This window comes from Phaethon aethereus, assembly GCF_964289735.1.
Source record: "Phaethon aethereus genome assembly, chromosome: 1".
Lineage (NCBI taxonomy): Eukaryota > Metazoa > Chordata > Aves > Phaethontiformes > Phaethontidae > Phaethon > Phaethon aethereus.
This window is the reverse complement of record NC_138575.1, coordinates 123,218,750-123,241,650: the sequence shown is the minus strand read 5'-3', so window position 1 is coordinate 123,241,650 and position 22,901 is coordinate 123,218,750. Positions and strand designations below refer to the sequence as shown.

Here is a 22,901-nt window from a genome sequence, read left to right as displayed (position 1 = left end):
AACAAGTCTTATGAACTGGGGTTGTTTAGTCTGGAGAAGAGGAGGCTGAGGGGAGACCTTATCGCCCTCTACAACTACCTGAAAAGGGGTTGTGGCGAGGTGGGTGTTGGTCTCTTCTCCCAAGTAACCAGCGATCGGACGAGAGGAAATGGCTTCAAGTTGCACCAGAGGAGGTTTAGATTGGATATTAGGAAAAATTTCTTTACTGGAAGAGTGGCCAAACATTAGAAGAGGCTGCCCAGGGAGGTGCTGGAGTCGCCATCTCTGGAAGTGTTCAAAAAACGTGTGGATGTGGCGCTTCAGGACATGGTTTAGGGGACATGGTAGTGCTGGATTAATGGTTGGACTTGATGATCTTGAAGGTCCCTTCCAACCTTACTGATTCTGTGTGTGATATAGTTTGGGAAAAGACCATGGTCTTTAAGAAAGCATGCAAAGACAACATGTATATTTAAAAAACCAGTAAAATGAATTCAGAGGCAACACCCACGTTGGGTAACACGATCAGTTAACTTAAGCACTTCAGCTTTACAAAGATCCCAAGATGGATTTTTCTACTTCTTCCCTACCCACCTATGCCTCTTAGGGTAGAAAGCCTACCTTCTATACTGTGGTAGGAGGCGGCAGCAGAGGGATGTAGAATGATAAGCAGTTCTGACATGGTACCACAGAGCAGCTTTGACAAGCATCGCTCCAGCCCAGCTTCTCCTTCACCCCTCCAAGATCCTGAAACATTGGCAGGACTATGAAAATGTTAGGAGGCAAAGGGACACAAACAACTGAAGATATTTTTAAACATTTTACCATAAGAAAACCAAACCCAATCACTTGTCTATGTTTTATTTAAGTAGCAAGTGCATCTTTACTTTGTATACTGAAATTCTACAAACTGACTGTATGCATCTGCTGTGTATTTTGGACTTTGTTTTTTCTTCAGCAGTTTTTAATATTCATACCTCTTCTCTCTTCCATGAGTGGAAAGAGACCAGAAAACAAAACCAAAAGAACAGAATACACTGGAAAAAAACAATTCTGGCTCGTTATTAATAGTTGCAGTACCTTCATTAACAAAGCCCCTTCAACATGTGGCATGAAAGCATCACAAACAGATATAGTTCTTTATGTTCAGTACCTAGCTGTTGTTATTTAGCCGATTCTCATGCCAATTCACAAAAGCAAGGAACCCAAAAGTTTCACGTTTTCATGTTAATAAAAAACATTTTAAAAAAAAAAGACAGGAACGGGCTCTCATGAGAAAAAGAAACATTTGTAACACATTCTCTTACAGTTTTAAGTTAGATTATTGCGTTGGCAATTTCCAAACAAATTTTTACCGCAGTATCTCAGATTAATTAATTAAACCTCTGCAGAAGTTATATAGCACAGTAAACTTTTTTCCTCATATTCATTATTATGGGTGTATCATTTATCCTCATTATTAAGCCTTCATGGGGTTTGGAAGCTGTATAACTAAGAAAAATGGGTCCACTTATTCCCAACAGTGTTCCAGTAATATCTATGTTTTAAAGCCAATTAAAATAACATTTACAACAACATATAAAACAAGTTGAGAGCCATATGTAGACCTACAATTAAGAATGATTTAAAGAGTCCAAAATATGACAAGACTGCACTACAAATAATTCACAATACTTAAGTCTACGTACAATGGATTTTTAATAAAGAATGCACTTCTTCCAGTCATATTTCTAACATCACTAATGTAAGAAAACATTTTTGTCTCACTTGAAATCAGGAACAATAAAAAAAGAAATCAATGAATCAAGAAATCAATGCTGTCAAGCTGATATGGCCACAGGGTACACCAAATACACCATGGATAGCACTTTGCCTATCCTACATTTCCCCCACTTCTGTAACTCACATGTAACTCCATCCACGCTGTTAAAAAGAGTTAAAATATGCCACTATGAGGGCCACTCATTCTCAGTGAATACCACTGCATAGAATTACTTTGTCTTTGGTTTTCTCCCTCCCATGAAGAGTAACTAGGAACTAAGATTGTCTTTATGATCTTCTTGCATAAGATAATCACTGTCAGAATCCAAGCCATCTTCATCTACTGATGTTTCTTCTGCCAGACGTTTCATGCCCCGCTGTTGTGAAATGGCCAATGCATATTTAATATTATAGATGTTCCATTCACAGCTGTAAAAATAAATAGCAACATGTTAGAAAAAATTATTCCATTCTTCTCCTAAAATAAAAACATCTCTAAAAGACGACAGTCTCAAAAGTTCTAATACCATGTGATCATTCCCCAAATTACTCCACACTTTTGTGCAGGGTTTTGATTTGAACTTTTAAATGTAACAATACATACAGTTTGGAAACATCTTCAAAATGACGTTGGATGCTTTTCTGAAGGAACTGAATCACAGGGAGCAGCTTCACTGACCTTGAATGGAGAAAATATGCAACTTGCAGTGCAATTCATATTTACATATGGAAATCTAGAGCTTTTCTAGATTCTCAAAATTTTAACAAGCATACACGTTAACTTTTAAACATGAACACTGTAAGATAATACCAAGTAAACAAAAACTTTTTGCTTTTACTCTGCCCTCAATGATTATACTCAATACAAGTAATATTATTGCCAGAAATATTTTTTTCTAATGTCAAACTGCAGCTTGAAGAACTAATGCTGCTTGCTGTAATGATGACAGCTTCCTCCAGCTACTACAATACTTTCTGAATGACAGTTTATTTTAAATCATCATCTTCTACTTTATCAGCAACAAAAGGAGAAAATCTGTTCCAGTCATTTCAGTAACCAAAACATTAACAGCCATGTTGAAGCAAGGAAAGAGTTACACAATGCAACGTTTCTTTCATCTACAGGACTCCTGCTCAGATTACCTCTCACTTACCATAGAACGGTTTGGCTTGTAAGGGACCTTCAAAGGCCATCTAGTCCAACCCCCCTGCAATGAGCAGGGACATCTTCAACCAGATCAGGTTGCTCAGAGCGCCGTCCAACCTGACCTTGTAGCGTATTTTAAATTTATAAGTTTCCCTGGTTTTGTTCCCAAAAGTCTATAAACTCAATACTATGGGTGGGCTGAATATAGTTCATATGGCAGACATGTATAGTTGTAAAGAACTATGTAGGAAAGCAGAATACTAACAAGCTAAAAGTGCATGCTGCAATCCCAAGCTAAGTCTATAAAATGTGGTAAATACCTGCACATTATTTTTCAGTTTTATTTAATATGCATAATTGTTTAAAACCACAAAATCCTATCACTCTTGAAATCTTTAGGCATTTATAGGGTAAGCAAGCTATGCAGTTTTACCTCTAATACTTGAAAAATGTTTTTGCAATTTATCCTCACAAATCCTATTATGCATTCCAATTCTATCATATACACTTGTTAGTAAACAAGTTGTATTAAATTAAAATGCAAATTTATAAATAATTGTGAATATTTAAATAATAATTATTAAATGTACATGCAATAAATGTAGATTACCTACTTTTAATTCATACATATGCATCCATCCAGAATGTCAGTAACTGTTAATTAAAAACCTCAAAGTGACAGGTATTTTAAAATGCTTGTGAGCTTTTTGGACTTTGCAAGATCTCACCTTGTTTTCAGTTTCTGTCCATGCAGCATGAGCAACTTATGAGCCCAAATAAGATAGAACTCTAAATGACAAGATGTCTCAAATGCAGAGGCCAGGAATTCCAATACCTTCTCCACATATAGGTCTGGCAGTGATGAGCAGACAACATCAACTGGGCAAAAAGAAAAAAAAGCCCATATTTGGAATAACACGAAAAAGACTATAGGAAAGCATATAGGGAAGGAGAAGAAAGCACTATCTTGGCAATTATTCGGCACTTTATATTGTATTTCAGGATACAGTACCAGAGTCTCTCAGGAGGCAAGTCTTCCCTCTTTGAGCCTTCCAATCACTACTGTATTTAAAAGCAAGAACTTAAGCCCCCCCCCCCCCCCCCCCAGTTCTTCCTCCTATCAGAATACTCTCCCCACCATCTCTCCTTCAGAACTTTTACTTCCACCCTTTCCCTCCTCTTTCAGTGTAACTAGACTTTATTGAAGTCTTGTTGCTTTTGACTTCATACAAATGTCTGTATTCAGTGGAACTAACTAGGCATAATAATCAGAGGCAATAAAGAATACTTGAGAAGATAGCAAAGTCACCTTCTCACAGAGGAAATGTCTGAATGCAATTGCACCACACAAAGAAGCATGATTTATAAGTGTTCAAAATAATCTCGCATGTAACTATGAGGACCTCATTATATATAAAATTCTCTCAAAAAAATACTCAACTCTTATTCTCTCTCGCAGCCACCCCAACTGGCCTATGTAACATTCAACAGTGAAAAAAAGTTTTCTGCTTTTAAAGAAACAGGTACACATTCATTCTGTCAAGAGTGGATTAGGCCTGAAATTTCCATGCCTCATCCTCTGCTTCTGAGGTTTTGGAGCCTGTCGATTTTCCCAGCGCTGCCTGTGCACACAGAGTTTTGTGTTTAACTTCAGTAAAAGAGAACTAAGTTTTGCCAGACAGAGGCAAACACCACTGTGCCAATGCAGAAGGTGATTTACCCTGACATGCATATTATCAGGCTTGCTATTTAGGGAATAAGGTAAGAAAATTCAACAAAGCGGTTGGCTTGCAACACATCTGATTTCAGACTTGAGAATGTTTTGACTAGATAAAAGGAGTTTTTATTTGTTACATGAAACACTTGGAAAGAAATAAATACTTTTTACTGGGGCAACAACACTGAGGTAAGGGTAAGAATGGATGGAACTGTTAATGAAGTTATGAAGTAAAATATACTACTGAAAATTTATTTTTAAGGTCATGTCTACCATACGTAGCTAATGAATGTGCACACTAGTTATCAAAATGATGAAATGGGTGCTAAAGAATGACTTCAGTAAATGTCCCCCAAAGCTGAGCGACACCTTTATCTGTTTGTTTCTGACATGTCACAATTATGAAAGCACCTGTCTATTGTTAGAAAGAGCTTAGCATGTAACTAATAATCCGTTTGTTTTGTGTGAACATAGTCCTCTATAAGGACCTTGTTTATGTTTGTTAAGAGTTCACAAACACTGTAACTAAAAGAACAAAAATCATCAGAACTTCAAAGGGCTGACTGTTGCAGAGTTGCTCCAAATTTTGGCAGACCAAAGCAAGACTAATTTAGAGCAGCTGGCACAGAGCTTGCTCCAGTTGAGTGCTGAACACTTCCAGGGATAGAGACCCCACTACCTCCCTGCTGCAGTATCTGACTACCCTGAACATATTATTGGCTTTACTATCTAGCTGCAACTTCCCATGCTGCAAGAGGTCTGTTGCCTCTTGGCATACCGTTGCACAACTCCAAGTCTGGTTCTGCCCTTTTTCTAACATCCCAGTAGGCACCTGAAGACAGTAAAAAAATTCCCGTTCTTCTCTGAAGACTAAACAAACCCAGCTCTCTTAAGTCCCTCCTCAGCTGTCATGCACTCTGGCCCTCCAATCATCTTCCAAGCTCGCCACCAGATGCTCCAGAATATCAATGTCTGTCTTGTACTGGCAAGCCCAAAACTAGACACAGTACTCCTGATGCGGTCTCACCAGTGCTCGACAGAGAAGCTTTCCTCAAACTGCTGACTACATCCTTGATAGTACAGCCCAGTATCGGGCTGACTGCCTTCATCACACAGGCACACTAACTCATGTTAAACTTGCTGTGCTCTTCTAACATCAGGTGCTTCCGAGAATTGACATCCAAAAGCTACCTGCATATCCAGACCTAACCAAACTCCATGTTAAAAAGTCACTAGATGAGCATGCAGTAAAATTTAAAAAAGTAGTTAACAACAAAAAGTCTGGTTTGGTTTTTTTTTTTTTTTTTACAAAAGACCACCCCTTCCTCTTTACAGAATCACAGAATCACTAGGTTGGAAAGGACCTTCAAGATCATCAAGTCCAACCATTAACCAGCACCACCATGTTCCCTAAACCATGTCCTGAAGCACCACATCCACATGTTTTTTGAACACTTCCAGAGATGGCGACTCCAGCACCTCCCTGGGCAGCCTGTTCCAATGCCTGACCACCCTCTCGGTGAAGAAATTTTTCCTAATATCCAATCTAAACCTCCCCTGGCGTAACTTGAGGCCATTTCCTCTCGTCCTATTGCTGGTTACTTGGGAGAAGAGACCAACACCCTCGTCGCCACAACCCCCTTTCAGGTAGTTGTAGAGAGCTACAGTAGAAAGTCCTTAAATACCAGTGTTATAACTCCACATCTGCCCCCAGCTAAACTCTGCCCTTTACAGTTCAACTTACTTGGCTTACATGTCTCCGTTTACAGCTAGCTCTGTCAAGTTTAATGGATGATGCCCTTACCTTCATTGCTAGGTACAGCCTCTATGACCTCCTGAATTAATTTCTTTTCATTCAGCTTGAAGGCCATGATCATAGCCATAGTGTATTCCTTCTGACGCAGTGTTTTGTGTATATTGCTGGGTGTAACATCAATATCCAGCTCAAAAGGATCAAAAATTAGCCCAACATCCAGTGAATAGATAAGAAGACCCTCTGTGGTGGTGGCTGCCCAGCTTCGTCCTAGAAGAGAAGTAATATTTAAGAACAAAGCTGGGTTTTCTGGGATGGAAACAGAAGAGTAATGATAAACAGATGACATTTCATTGCTTACAAGAAGTGGGTAAGACCAAAATCATGCATCACTTATGGACCTGTCAGCAATGACAATGCTTGTAAAAAATACCAGCTGAAAGTGATGTGCACTTAAGTTTCCTAATTATCCACTACACAGGAAATTAGACTGCAAACATAGCAGCACTGTATAACATCCAGAGACACCATCTCCAAGGCATTTGTACTTCATTATTAACTCCTCCAATGCTCTACTCCTTTGCTTGTTTTATATGGAATTAAAAAATCCTACGTTAATTGTCAATACTCACCTGTAGGACAAAATCGCAGGCAAGTCACTCTTATTTCTGGTTTAAAGTGTCGATAACTCATGTCACCTAAAAGAGAAGTTTAGAAGTGATTTTATATATTCAAAGTTTGCTGTCTAGTTATCAACTCTAACTATGCTGTTACCATTATGCTGAAAAATAATGCGTAACATGCAAAAATCTGGCAGAGTTAAAGACAGGGTAAGTAACAGACAGTTCATGTCCAAAAGATCTTACAGCTAAAGTAAGTGGTGGGACTGAGTTTTGCTCTTTGAAAAGGAAATCATGACTGCTGCGTTCCATATCCAGGAGATCATAGGACCTTCTGTTTCCTGTTGCTTCTACTATGCAAAAGGACCCACCCATACATCAGCTGAACACTTGTGTAACAGATCACTGCGGCTATGAAACATTCCGATAACCCTAACTTTAAAACTGAGCAGAACAATACAAATCCTTCTTATCTGGTATTGACTCTACGTCAAAGCTTTTGAGCCAGATAAAACTAGTAACAAGACAGCAAAGCCAAAACCCATACCTCTCTTTACTCCAGGAAGAGGAATAGCAACACCATCTTCACCTCCAGCCCCTTCATCAATCAAAGCCATGCTGCCAAATTCAGTCATCTTTCTCCGATCTAAGTATTCCTAGAAAAACACATAAGTTCTATTCACTGCACTGAACCTCCTCTCAAACATCTATATTAACTGAAAATTCTCAGTAACATTCAGGAGTTATCTAGTGATTATTTCTTCGCACTTTCTTCCAGAAGTTTCTCCAAAATCATGGAGGAAACTGACAATTTCACAACAGCGGGCAATAGATGTGTCCAACCACAGATGAGAATCAGGCTGCTTCATTCTAAAGGCCTTAGAACAGCACAACTCAGTTTAGACTGTGGTTTCATATTATTATAAGGTTGTTCTACTTAAGAGACACACATTTCCTCAGATGCAGTCTTGCTCTTCCTCCCCTTCAGGGTCCGTAACTGCACTGTTTTAGGGACCTCAATGTCCCCCAGTTTTAAACACCTATCCTGTCTGGGATTCTTTTCCAACTGGCTCACTTCTGGGATCCTTTTAAGGCATATGTTGAGCTACACTAGCACAATAGAGGGCAGCAGAGAAACGAAGGCTGCTTTACAAACCACTGCCATCAAAGGAATACATTTGGAACCACAGTCAAATACAGCCTGACATGAACACTGGAACAATCATCATTCCTCCAGGTAAGGGGATGTTAGGAAGGGTTACTGGAATTTTCTCCTTCTGATGCCTTTCATCATTCACTTTACTTTTAAAGGAATTTAATTTTGCATTTGGCAATATTCACAAACAGAGTTTGTAAAGGACAGTGAAGTTACTGTGTGTGTCCACAATAAAATCCTTCATATCTTTGTTAACACTTTGTTAACTGACAGCCAGGGAAAGTTCGCTTAGTACAAAATATTGATAATTTAAAATTGAAGAGAAAGTACAAAAGTTTAAGTTAAGTGCCAACTGACTTAACTATGTTTAAGCATTCTGCTCATTCAATACAAACACACTGCAATCTGGCAAGACTTGAGTTAGCTAAGCGTCAGGAATTAATTTTGTTTTCTGAGAAATATTTCCTTACCACCCTCCTGCACAAAAACAAGGAAATTAACCTATGCTTAACAAAACATTCATGAACCCCACTTAAACGAGATGCTATACCAAAACCAGTCTTGTGGGTGGGGAGAGGAAATGAAAAAATCTGACTCCTGTGGTCACATACCTCCATTGCATCTAAAGAAAAGTTGCATGAGATTTCAAATTTTTTCATAAGAATCTGTTCCTTGACATTATATATACAGACAAATTTTGACAATCCACCTGCCAAAACAGACTGACCATCTGCCGAATAACACAGAGTAGTGAAAGATCTAGTAAAGAAAAAGAGAAAGTAGTTAATTTCACTGCCACATCTGAGCTAAGATATGAGTAGTGTGAAGACACGGACCATTCCACTGAAAAAGCGGAGGTCTTAATTTACACAATATGTACTTAACACACTTAAACAAAACCATTCACCACAAACAAGTACTTGGTGCTTTACTATGAATCACAAAGAACTTAGAACTTCAATAGCTTTCTGAAGTGCTTCCATACTTCTGATTCTGAGTTGCAGCTCAATGAATGAGCTCTCAACTACATCCTACACAGCACCAAGGATGGTCAGAAGAGCTAGAGAAAAAACAAATGTTTTAAAGAGATCGTTGAGAACTCATCACCAAAAAACCACACTTTTTTCCAGAAAGTCATTGTTTCCTTTTTTCATTTTGTTTTGAGGGGGACCTATATGGGAAAAAAAAAAGAGGCTCAAGGAAAAAAAAAGAATGAAACACGACTTCTGTATTACACTTTTTGACAGCACACAAATTCAACTTGCCTTTAAACACTACTTCACACATATAGTAACATGTAATAAAATGCACAGCGTATTTACATTTTAAAAAAAAGTAATAGTTTCTACACACGAGTAGTTACGTACTAGTACCTATGTAACAAGATACTCACTTAAAACCTATCACATTTAGCCAATTAACAACTTGTCATAAGAAGCTTAATATCATGCTGGCAACCCAAATTTATAACTGAAGAAAAAGAACAGATGCTCAGAATTATGTTATCAGTGGGTGAACACAGCAAAAGACAAAAAGGATCCACCCAGATGTCAAGTCAGGCAGTCTTTTAAACTCCAACATCAGAATCAAAATATTCGAACAGCAGATGCACTGTGAAATCTTCACGTAAAAACCAAACAGAAAGAAACAATTAAAAAGCAAAAGCCAGTGCAGCACCCTCTTTTCACAGCAATCTCATTTACTTACTTTCCCTTAGCTGCTTGTTTGGCAGTTATTTTATCAAGCTCCTTCCTTCCCATCTGAAGATCATGCCTTCCCTCAATTGATCCAGTCTGCACTGCATTTTCAGGATCCCAAAATGTTATCTGTCCATTCAAAGCAGCAACTGCAAGCTCCTTGCCATCAGGACGAAAAGCAACAACAAGAACTGCAAAGAATTTAATTAAAAGTAAAAATGCAGTCAGATGTAGGATCTTATCTCAACTACCAGAAAAAGCTAGAGTAACAAGTATGACTGTACTTTTTCTCTGGACTACATAGCTAATTATAAAGCTAGAGCTAGTATTAAATAAAAACGATTTCTTGCATTGTTAGCTAAGTACTACAGATAATTATCTCAACTTTTGGGTTTCACTACCAAGAATAAGACTGTCTGCATTTGACATGTTCTGTTGTTCATTCTTAAAATACTTTTGGTAATATTTTTACATTTATGCAAGATGAAATAAAGATTACCATCCGAGTTCAGTATTAGTGTCTCCTTAGTTCTCCAGCTGTCTAACATATCCCATAACTTGACAGTTTTATCCCAAGAGGCACTAGCTAGAACACACTTCATTGGGTTAAAGGACAAACTGCTGATGGGGCCCTCATGACCTGACAAGACCTAATAAAAGAAGAAAAGGCAACATGGAATTAGGTGAAAGAAACTGAAATTCATGTAGTCTGCATTCAGGAAACTCTAAATACAGCAATGAAACCATGCCTAACTTATCCACACATGCTTCAGGTCACTTTTGGACACGTGGCATGATAACATACTAGTGATTCTCAACTTTTTATTTTCAGAAGTTTTAAAAAAATTCACTGAAGTGCTACCACTGCATAGGCATCTATAACCACCTTTGTGGTCTCTTTAGAGACCAAGACTTAGGAATATGGTGCGCTTTCTTTTCCCCTCTCCTATCAGAATGATCAGGCCACCTGTGAAAAAGCAAGTCATTGCTCTGAGAATTCAGTATGTCCTGCAGCTGAAAACATTTAAGAAAATGCACTAATAAAAACTGTGAATAAGAGTAATATAGATTTTTTTTTTTTTTTTTAATAGCATGGAGCTCCTATTCCTCTCAAAAGAAATCAAGGAGAGAAACTACACTCAAAACCCTGGAGATCCACTCAAGTGTATGCTGAGTTACTATTATTGATCTGTATTCAACAGCTATGCCAAATTAAATACATGAATCGCTAAGTTCATCTACTTGTACTGGATGTACAATAATGCTTAAGAGCTGAAAATAGCAAATTAGTTTGATTTGCTTGGAAGTACTATGTCCCTCCTTTATTACAACTACTCTGAAGAGAATGCATTTCAAACTAGCAGCAAGACAGTGGGGATTTAACTTAATAGTTTTCTCACCCTACACAATAAAAATGTTCTACACAAGAAATTGTGCCCCTGTTCTGCTCCAGCAAAACTGTCCACAAAAACGGTATCAGTGTTAGGGCAGCACCTACAATTTCTTCATTACCTGCAGAAAATATGTAGAAAAGACCATCTGAACAACTACTGGAGGAAAGACTCTCATGCCCATGTGTTAGCTCAGCAATAATAGCGTTACTTCACCAGCTAGAAAGAGCTCAATACTCAAAAACTCTAAAAACTATTTCCCACACAAATCTAGAATAGCCTCCATGCAATAAATAAAAAAATTCTGAGACATTTGCTGTTATATAAACACAACAAAACACTTTACGTTGTATTAAAACCCTCCAACTTATCCCAAAGTATCATCACTATCTATATTATGTGTTAAATTCAAGCCCTCCAACATCAAAGGTTCTTACATCTAGCAGCCTTCCACTCTGCATTGACCAGATGAATATTTCAAAGGAATCCTGGGAACCAGCTGACACAATCTCACCACTGGAGTCCGCAGCTAAACAAGAGAACTGACTTGGTCGCGGAGAAGTAAATGTACGGAAATTGCGGTATCTGTTGTAAGTGTGAGAATAAATTATGAGAACATTTTAGGTAAATATAAACAGATGTTTTACTAACATATTTAAAAAAAAGGTTTTAATTTTACTTGTAAAATCTTTTAACTAGCTACATAAAAAATATTCTTTATATAAAATTAGATGCAATGCCTCAGCATGATTCCAAGATTCAAAAAATGTGTTATTACCTGCAGAAATAACAACCAAAAATACTCAAACAGAAGAGCTTTCTTCTATTATGTAGCATATGTCCATTCTTTAGAAAGCACAGGCTTGTTTACACATCCAGTTCGGTACACAGTTGTATTATAATGGCTCAACCACTAAAATTATGGCAAACATTGTATTAGACAGGTGCCTTCCCCCCATTTGAGTAGTAGAGCTAGACAATGATCTTACTGGATTTCCAGCTTCTCTGAGAAAGTTCTTCCAGAATTTTCTTCATAGAAACTGGATGGAGTGACGGGATCCCTAATTACTATCTAAATTTGAATCAAAGGCTTAACCAAAAATGAATAAAGGAGTACTCACATTTGTGCAACTTCAAATTGAAACACGCAATCAGCAGTTTGCTTATTTTGGGGGGTGAAAGCTGAAAACTAAATGAGACACAAAAGCTTTGTAAAAAGTTACCTGTGTAGATCAAAGGCACGCACTGTTCCATCTAGGGAAGCACTCAAAATTACATAACCATTGGAAGTAAAAGTTACAGCAGTTACACCACTGTTATGTTCTGTAAAGGTGACAAAACAAAAGCTGCTTGAAGTGTTCCACACTTTCACCTGCAAGAGAGACAAGAAAAGCCTTCTTAGCATCTCCATTATCAATTCAGACAGAAAGCAAGGGTAAGGCAGCAGAAGAGTAAATAAAAGTTAGTCCTAAAACTCTGCAACATCATAAAGGACTTTCAGTACCATCAGTACCTTGCGCAGTAAGGAATTCTGTGCGAGACAAACAGGTCCACAGCCTACCATTAAACCCCTAAAGACACATATACAACATGAAAATCTAAGTGGAAACAGACCAAAAAAAAATTAAACCAAAGCTAATTTTCAAGGAAAGCTATAGCACTTGCTGAGCATCTCAGGCTCCCAAGCTTTGGGCTATCCACTAATAAGACAAGTGTCAAATTCAAAACCAACTGTGAAGCCATTCCAGAAGTTGCAATTGAGATGTTATTTCAATCTTCTTTCCAAACAAAAATGTTACACATTTAGCTATTGAGACTTCTGGGGTTTGGTCAAGTTTAAATCTGAATGGCAGAAACCATGAAGTGGCAGGTCTTTTTTTTGGACATTCAGAAGTTTCAATAGGAAACAAGATACTATCTTTGTCCCACTCACATGCCAAGAGATTATAGGATTACTCTACAAGACACCTTTAAAAAAAAAAAGTACCTGTACACGTAGCCTATCATTTCAATACAAGCCATCCACGAGAAGCTAGTTTTTCTTCTAAATAGCAAGCTTCTGCAACAGTATGTTTCAGAAAAATCTGTTTAGGAATTGCACTTTTATAAATAGTTTGAAATTAATTTCCTATCAAAACTAAGTATTACAAGGGCATGAATTTGGGTGACTGAAGCTCATTCATCCCAAAATATCATGGAACCACCACAAGTATACATAAATTGACATTGAGAATTAGATCTTTTTGTGCTTATGGTGACTGCATATATCATAATATAAAAAATCACCTGCTAAAAAGTGCTAAGTGATGCAATTTGCAGAGGATACCAAAAATAACAAATTTAAATATATATGCTCTACAGAGAAAAAATAAAACATTTAAGAAAAGTGAAGACAAAAAATTGTGACTTCATATTAAGAAAAATATGTATCAGTTACAATAACAGAACTTTCTACATAAACGGGAAATTCAGGCTGCTTACTGTATTATTAAGATTTAGGTTCTTATTTCAGTAATACTGCCTCACTTACTTTCCCATCCTCCCCTCCAGTTACGATGTATTGTCCATCTGGAGAATATGCTAACGAAACCATGCTGTTGAAATGGCCTTGCTGCTTCAGCACGTAGGACTCGCTTTGCCATTCCCACACCAGGAGCTGACCCAAACCTAGAAGAAATTAACCAGAATTATGACTACAATGATGGGACCCTGCAAATGCAAGCCACAAAAGACATACTTGCAAGCAACATAAAAAAGGTTGATGCAGACAGGTTGCACTATGCACTTATCAATCCTAATAAAACTTCTTCTCCTCTAGTAAGTTCAAGGCAACTTTCCTCAACAACCAGGAGCTGTTACTTGGTTTAACATTCTCAATACCACAACAGCAACCAGCTTGGGTAACAAAGAGATACATGCTGATAAACAGACAAAAAACAGAAACACATTAGGACAAAAGTCTATTTTCATGTTTATGTCAATTCATAAAAATTGTTTGTTTTTTAAAATCCAAGGTATGTAATGCAAATCAAAACTGTGTTGTAAAAATAGTGACAGAAGAGTAATGTAAAGCCTCAACAGTGTATTTCATCTTTAAGACAGAGTAACTATCTGACTGGCAACTGCCTTACTAACTGGTCACTGCATGAATACCCAAGGTAGCCTTAGGCTTTCCAATACTCCATTTCTCAAGCTCATGGGCTGTAAAGATGATGGTAACTTCTTACTTTTACGTTTTTTTAATAAGAGTTGGAAAGAAAACCAGGGCTGCATATAAAGGGTGGGAAAACTGGAACATCCAGGTAGCTCTGCAAAATGGCAAAATGAGCAACAAGTAGCAAAGGAAGAGACTAGGCCCAGAATGAAAGCATATTATAAACTATGCTAAGGATAAGTCATATTCAAGGGATATGGGGCTTTATTCTAATTTTACTTGAGTTTTCATGTATGATTTAAGAGTAATCACCTCTTTTTTCCTTTGTCAACAACACATTTCCCTGAATCACAAGAATTCTGCAAAGAGAAACTGATTAAGGATACTTGCTTTACTGTACCTAGACACTACGGAGGTGAGGCTATAAATTATTAACAAAAATTTAACATTTGGAGTCAAGAAGTGTAAGAAGAATTTGGACTTGCATGTCCACAACATTCCTCATTCTTCCATGAATACGGACAAAAAGAAGTTACAAACCTGAACATCCGAAGGCAATCCAGTCACCAGTACAGTTGATAGAAATAGAAGCTATCCTTTGGTCTGAAATACTGAAGTAAGAGAATTACCCAATAAACAAACTTGCATTTTCACGCCTTGTGTGATAAAACTTTAAATCTAGGGTTTACTTCCTCTATTCAAGCAAGTTCATGGATTACTTTACTGAATTTCTGCATCACTGTAACATCAAAAGCAGCATACAAATTCTTTCCTTTATTATGCTCAAAAGCATCAAACAGACAATACTGCCTTATTCAGCACGAAGAGAGATGTACTTGCCAGCACAAAGCAGAACTCCCCACGTTGAGTATTTTTTTATACAGGGAAGTTAGGCATTCTTTAGCTAGCATCGTACAGCAATGGAAAAGAATTACGTTTTTATTCTTCAACTTAGAGACAATTTACAGATAGTTTTACATATGCAGGACTACTTTTTTCAGATACTATATTTGTTTTCTACGAAGAAACTGACAACATAAAGTCCAAAGTGTTGAAGAAATCTATAGCCAACAACTAACTACTCAGGAGTTCCTCATTCAGACCTCACTTTTCCATAATAAGCTATGGAATGGATTTGTATGGTACTTATTACAGAAGTCTAATTAGAATTCTGCCTTTCTACAAATTATAATACTAAATAGATACTCACGCTTAAGACTTTTGTGCTCTTGTTATTTATTCATCCTTCACTACTAAACACAGTGTGTTCTCAAACAACCAACCAACCCCACCTCTCTCCCCCAAAAAACAACATACCACACACACAAAACCATAAAACCCCAAACCAGTCACAACCCCGTATCTCACCTCAAGGAGTGGATCAAATTGAAATCTGGAAGTTCATGAAGATGAAAGATCCCAGAGGCAAAACCAGTGACTAAAAGGTGTGTTTTCTTGTGATAAGCTGCAGATGTCAGGTTATTAAAATCTCCCTCTTTATTGAAAAAATACCTGGCATCAGAGAAATAAGAAAAAACCAAACTGAATGCTAAAGAAAAGTATGCTGTTATAGTTACATTTCAATATGGGTCACATATTTTGATCAAGGTATCTTACAATAAAACCAAAAAGCAGTAATTCCAGAAATTGCTAAATATACATACTTCAGGTAGCTAGCAAAAACTAATTCTCTTCTTTTCCTCAATGTTTACAGCTGCTACAGTAATGTGATTATTGGAAGCAGCATCTGATCACATGCAATGAAGGGGACTAAAAGGTAACCTCAGAGGAACTGTGCTGCGCATTTCCTTTTGATCATCTAATGCCAATATGGGCGACTCATGAATTCACTGGTTATCCTTCTATAGGCGAGTCCTCTTACAGAGGAACTGAACCAATAGTCTTTAATACTACATGCGGGGTGAAGGCGGTTTCCTCAGTTTCTTTGTAGCTGTATCTCTTAATAGAATTAAAAAGATAAGCACCACATGATGGTCAAATAAAAGAGCATCTGAACGTTACCCAACAGTTGTATACTCCAAATTTCTTCAGTCTGGAAGTGGTTCCCTGAGGCTAACCTGGGTTGGGGTAGGGTCCTTTCTTAATACTTCCTTTACAGCCAGACTGGGAACAGAAGCCTGATGTCAGGTGTTCCCAACTGGCTCCTACATCCATCCCGTCTCTCCTCACTCCACTGACCAAAGAGACTGCCTATGAACATTATCCTTCTTCAAGCAAAGCTAAATGCTGTGACTACCTTAAAACTGGATTATTCTTTGTAAGACGTGTCTCCTTTGATGTGAACATATAAGGAGATCCTTCAGGAAGGCATCTCCAAGTAGTTTACCAAAGAGGCTGATGAGCTTTATCAAACGTTGCTTCAAGTCAACCAATCTCTTCTTGCAAAAACTCAAAGCCTGTATACTTAGAGGATACTGTACTAAAGATCTCATTACACTTCTTGAGTTTCAATCACTAAAACATACAACATAAATGAGTATTTATTATATTATTAAAGTTACACTGACTTATTATTCTGATGGTGAAGGGTATCAACCTTCATATAGTCAAGGTAAGACAAACAGGTGTTCTACTGAAACAATTTAAAATGGGATCTATAGTAAATTACTAAATCCTGGGTAGAGTTTTATATTGCTTTGAGTGAGCGATAAAGGGTGCAAAAAGCCCAATATAGTAAATCCCACAATCTGTAAAACTGAAAATCACTTACTTTGAGACACGAGAATATTTAACTTTTTCTCTAGTCTCCTGGTCATTTGGATTGGCTTTTCCACGAATTTCTTCACCCTTTGGCTCTTCAAGAAACTCTTCATCATTTTTTGCTGCATTCTTTTCCCTAGCTGCATCTTTAGGGGGCATGGGCTTCAAACCATCAAGCTCTGTATCACACTGCCACACACAGAGCGCTGCATCTTGGCTAATCGTGTACAGCTAGAATGCAACACACAAACGTATGATTACTACATAATACCTATGTTTTGTAGTCTGCTGTCTTGTTATGAATACAGAATTGCAGAAGGGTTAGCAAGTCTGACCTCTATCATTAGGATAATATACTACTTAGTTCTCTAGAACTCAAGGTGCTTTGATCCGGAAAATTCACTTGTGCTGAGACTAATTTTTTAAAAGATCAAAGGCAACCAATTACTAGTTGGCATTACAGCTTATTTTTTCATATTTAAAACTGTAAATTTTTGGGGCAGCAATTCTAAACAACTTACTCTTCCTCTAAAGTTTGCTTCTTCAAAGGTTCACCGAATTGTCAACTCCTGATCAGAGCAGAGGAATCTAGAGGCGTATTACTTAAGTGTTTTCTAAATTCTGAGATATTATCAAAATAGTCAGCATCTTTACCTACAGATAAGGTTCTGCTTCAACTATTTTAATATTAAAATTCAGTAACGTTGTGTGATTATACATACATCTAGACTGTTCTCCTCAAAAAAGCAGGCTACTATTATATCCTTATGCCCTCCAAGTGAGTAGTAGATTAAGTTTGCCCATCGTTCTGCTCCGAACACCCATGTAGACATGTCCTTGCTCCCCACTGCAAAACACCTACAAAAGAAAAGGCCACTTGAATTAGAACATTGACTTGCAAAACTCTTCACTAGGTGGACAACATTCTGAACAGGAAGACACCAGTCACTACTTTAAGAGTAATTTTACACACAGCCGAGTTGTAAACTGAGGTTGGCAACGCTAGCAAAGGCAGATGGGATTAAATACATTCAAAAGGTAAACCATGCTCACATTACTAAGATACATTCCTTTTATGGATAACTAGGCATTTCCAAACAAGAACGCTTTGTTGATCCTGAATACATACATATTTTATACTTTCTAGTCTGCCTAATTACAGTATTTTTTTAATTCAAGACAGAATGAGAAACAGAAGACCCAAAAAGAATTTTAAAGCAAAGAAAATAGACTGCAACATGCATACAAATATTAACAATGTGAGCAGGCGGACAGTGCTGTAGTTTAACAACTCACTTGGAATCATCTGTCCAGTCAATACAAGTTGTTTCATCATATGGACCATAGTAAGTTTTGTCCAGAACAAAGGCATTAAATTCTCGTTTCCTCCCAGGAGCATGGTACATAAGAGCAACATTGTCTTTTGTAATCACAAATTTTCTGTCATATAGGAGGGAGGAAACATAATTGCACACAAAGCTGTTAAAGCAAACAATTGTTCACTGCAGACTGCAATACAATGAAACAAAAAAATGTTAAAAAGGTTTCTGCGTTACTGAAGTGATAAATATGGACTGCTTTCGAATTACAGAAAATTATTTGCACATTGATATTATCCCCCACATTTTTGAACACAGGTATATCTTATGCATTATAAGACAGAAAACCCTCTGTAAAAATCAGTTAAGTTGAATAATGAAGTACTTATTCTCTAATTTTCACAAAGGAAGGAAAAGTTCAAACATTCAAAACAGGATATTCTTTTTCAACCTCTCTTCACCTCCATATATTGGCCACTTTCACAAACACCAAGCGTTTGCAACCCTGTTACACATATCCTCTAATGTGGTCCTATTGCCAGTGTAATTCCCTAACACAGAACTGTGACTCCAAATTTCAAGCAAAAACTTCTTCATGATCACTTTTAAGTCAATCTAACGGAGTAATGCTGCCAAAAGGGGAACTCCACACTTCCTCCTCTCACCCGTCTGATACCTCTAACATTTATGTCACCACACTTTGGCTCAGCGGCCATGCAGTCAAGGGGCGCAAAAAGAGGCACTCGATTCAGTGCCTCTTTCAGTAGTACACTTGTCTTAGACTAATCCAAGTCAGCAGAGAAACTGCACAGCCACGAGTGCCATCATGCAATTCTGCAGCACTGACTGTCCCCCCCATAAGTCCTGTCATCTTACCCACAACACAAGAACAGTTAAGACTCACAGCAAGTCTCCTATGTTTCTAAGAGTTCCACCCTATTCAGACATCTGTGACAGGCAACTTTCCAGCTAGTATCTGTTTCCAAGGCTTTGCTTTTCCTCTTTTCTTCCCCTCTCAACTTTACAGATAAAGCGATTCTGACCAGCTCAAAATCTCCCCTACGTTAATCAACAGTTATCATCCCCAGATTGGTCAGAATATCTTAATACTTACAACTAGTTCACAGGGTAATTTCTGTTGTTTTGTTCTAAAGCATGCACATTTTACTTACTTGCCATCAGGCGAAAAGCTGACACTGTGAACTGGCTTGTGAAAATGAAAGCGATGTATCACACATTTACCAATCAAACTGACAAGCAAGGCAGCTCCCTCTGTAAGGGCAGAAAAAGGATGATCATGGAAATAATCTGGTTCCCAAAGAAACCATAACCCTGTAAGCTTAGTTTCTTTCCTTAAAGAAAGGAAAATTTCTTTCAAAGGAAAGAAGCAAAATTAATTACTTCCTCAGAAACTTTTCGAGGTAATGTGCTTAATATTATTAAGAAAAAAAATACAATCAAAATTACAAATCGCTTTCTAAATTCTGTAAATAAGTTACTTTTAAGTTCTGTAAATAAAGACACCTTCCTCAGAAATTCTGATGTAATTTTTAAAGCAGATCACTTCTAATTTATGTTAAGGTTGAATACGGAGCAATACAGACTTTCCTCTTCAGGCTGTATTTTTATTTCATTCTTTTATAAAACGAACGCCTCCTTTATGAAAGTACCTTCATCAATTAGTATGGCAAGACTTCCGTCTGGAGAGAGCCCCACGCACGCAATATTAAGCCGTGTAGCCAGTGGGAATGTCTCACACTTGTTACTGCAAGAAAAAGATAAAAGAGTGAATTGGGTACAAGGATGTAGAAATAACAGTCTTCTTTGGTATCAATGAAATATGGTTGGATACCTATGTTACAGACATTGAATCAACTCACATGTAAAGCCCCCAAGACTTTCTTTAGCTGCCACAATCCCATAAACACCAACTATGTAAGAGATGGGCTCCTGACCAGAATCCTGGTATAACGAGCATCAATCACAATTCTGGTATATAGGAAAAGGCAGATGACAGTTCAGGCTTTGCCATAGACGAGAGAGAGTACAAGACAGAAGCATACATAAAACCCACAACTACATCAAATATAAACTAATTTCTCCCCTCTTTACTTGTTCCCAAGACACATCTTTACATACTTCTTACCCTATTCTCCCCATAGACTCTATGATACAGAAAATCTGCCACACCTCGAGTTATTCTAGTAGGCAGGCTTCTACCTTTTAAGGCTACGCCAGAGACTTTTCAGGACAGTTTGGGACGGCAAATCCTTCTGGAGAACCCCAGCCCATGCCAGCTGCACCCCCACAGCGCGGCCACCCGCTCACGTAGGGCTGCGGGCGCCGGCGGTGCAGGGAGCACCGCTCCTCACGCACACCGCGGACTCGGCTGCCGCCGTGCCGCCCGCGGGTCGGGCTCCACAACCGCCTGTGAGCTTTGCTTCTGCTTCCCCCGCCCACCAGGCCTTTCCCCCCTCCCGGGCGGGGTCTGCCAGAGTGTGAGGCCGGCGGCCTGATGGGGGAGGGAGGAGGCAGACGCTTGGACTCGCTTACTTCTTCAGGTCGAAGACGGAGATCCTGTTCCCCACGGGGCTGACGAGGGCGCCGCCATCGCGGGTGAAGCTGAGGTTGCCGCGGCGGTACACGGTGCCCAGCAGGCCGGAGAACTGCGAGGGGAGGGGAAAGAAAAAGTAAACGGGGGCGTAGTGAGAAGAGACGGAGCGAGGGAGGCAGGCGCCGCCGGCCCGCGCGGGCGGTTACCGCCGAGCACTCACCCGGTAAGCGAACTTCATGGCGGTGGCCCCACGTGAAGGGCGCACGGAGCCGCTGCCACCACCGCAGCAGCGCGGGGGCAATGACGCGGCGATCCCGCGCATGCGCCCGGAGAGGAGTGGGCGGTGGCGGCTTCCCGCCGGGGGCGTGGCCAGGCCTCGCCGCTGATGGGGGCCGAAGTGGCGGCCGGCATTGCCAGGTAGAGGAGGTGAAGCGCTGGCCGAAAGGCGGGCCCCGCCATTAAGCCCTTAATGGTTCCCCCCTTCTCGGCGCGCACTGTGCCGGCGCCCGCCCCCTGCGGCCATGGCCGCGTTCACCTCCTTCGGCCGCTCTCGGCCCCCCTCAGGGTGACGCCGCCGGGCCGGCGGCTCCCGGCCGCGGCAGGATGCTGGGGCGCCGGACCGGGAGCACAAGCAGAGACCGCGGCCCAGGCGGCGGGAAGCGCCTGTCCGGCTGCTGGCCGCGGGGCAGCTGTAAGCCCCAAAGAGCACGTTCCCCTCCCTTCGTAAGCGTAGAAAATATTTTTCCGTTAAAGTGTCTTTGGCTAAAACACATGCAACAAGTCACATGAGAAATCACAGCAGCAGAGAAAGCTGGATTTCTTTTTAAAACATGTATATTTAGAACTGTAACGTTTACAATTTCGTTAAACAATCTTAGTACAATGTGTTTAACAGTATATTACAGAACAACGTGAAAAATGATTTAATAGCAAACCATGAAAGTGGAATTAATTATAATACCTGCAGTGTCAAAGTCACTAACTTGTTACCTTTTCCAGTCAAAGAATCCCAGCAGTCATTCACACTAAATGACACTTTGGGTTTTATCCAGAATAAAATGGTATGATTTCCACAGAGAAAGGGCATTCCTTCACAGAAAGAAGATACATACCAAGAACATTCTCAGCTAGCAGGTCTACTTTATACATCTATTTAGATATACTGGGGTTTTTTAAATAAAAAATAATAATAATTTAAAAAATGTTTATACTAGTGCAGGGTGCCTATTCATGTTTCAACTTAATTGCAATTCTTTTTGGAAAAAGGGTTTGTTTCTTTCTTCGCCTTTAACAATTTAGCAGAACCTGAGTTTAGAAAAAAAAAAATAACAACAGTGAACTTGTCTAATGAGCAGTTCCTCACTTTAGCTTTACTGACAAGTATTTGATATGGGACAGTTTTCCTCTGTGGAGTCTTGTTGACAACGCACCATTATAGATCTGCAAGTAGAAAAGGTCATTCTCACATTAAATGCACAAGTTTCAATATCAGAAGCAGGACATCTGTTGTAATTTTTCCAGTCACAGGTGGATTTGCAACATTCACAAAAATTACACTTTTTTTTTTACATTTTTTGTATTTACAGATATTATTTCAGATATAAATAATGAAATTCTTTAAGTTACATGTTTTAACTTTGCTTCACAATTATTCTACATTTGCAAGCTTTCCTATATCAAACCAACCTCTTTCTTCCATCATGAATACGGAAGTCTGGCCTCTAATCAGTAATAATTACACTAAGCCTTTATGATGAAAGGTTGACTGTTCAAGTATCACATCATACTGAAATTTCTGCTCCAATTTAAAAATTGGGGCAGATAACCAAGCCACTTAGAAATGGTAATAAAAGAAATTAATCTGGGAACTCAGTAAGCCAAATAAATTATTATTAAATTCTATCAGTATCTTTCTTTGGTAAGAACTATGTA

General features: G+C 38.8%; 1 protein-coding gene across 1 annotated transcript; it reads right to left on the bottom strand.

Annotated features, from left to right (window-relative positions):
* Positions 1 to 2,009: 2,009 nt before the first annotated feature.
* On the bottom strand, positions 2,010 to 21,207 carry PWP2 (PWP2 small subunit processome component; the record flags this gene model as incomplete). Its single annotated transcript, XM_082006320.1, has 21 exons — positions 2,010 to 2,169; positions 2,345 to 2,419; positions 3,616 to 3,766; positions 6,409 to 6,627; positions 6,990 to 7,055; positions 7,525 to 7,633; positions 8,745 to 8,892; positions 9,841 to 10,021; positions 10,330 to 10,480; positions 11,659 to 11,806; positions 12,445 to 12,593; positions 13,752 to 13,888; positions 14,916 to 14,986; positions 15,744 to 15,887; positions 17,107 to 17,327; positions 17,819 to 17,954; positions 18,393 to 18,536; positions 19,588 to 19,687; positions 20,086 to 20,180; positions 20,969 to 21,081; positions 21,190 to 21,207. The coding sequence occupies 21 exons, from the start codon at positions 21,205 to 21,207 to the stop codon at positions 2,010 to 2,012; spliced, it is 2,736 nt and encodes a 911-aa protein (XP_081862446.1).
* Between the last annotated feature and the right edge of the window lie 1,694 nt (positions 21,208 to 22,901).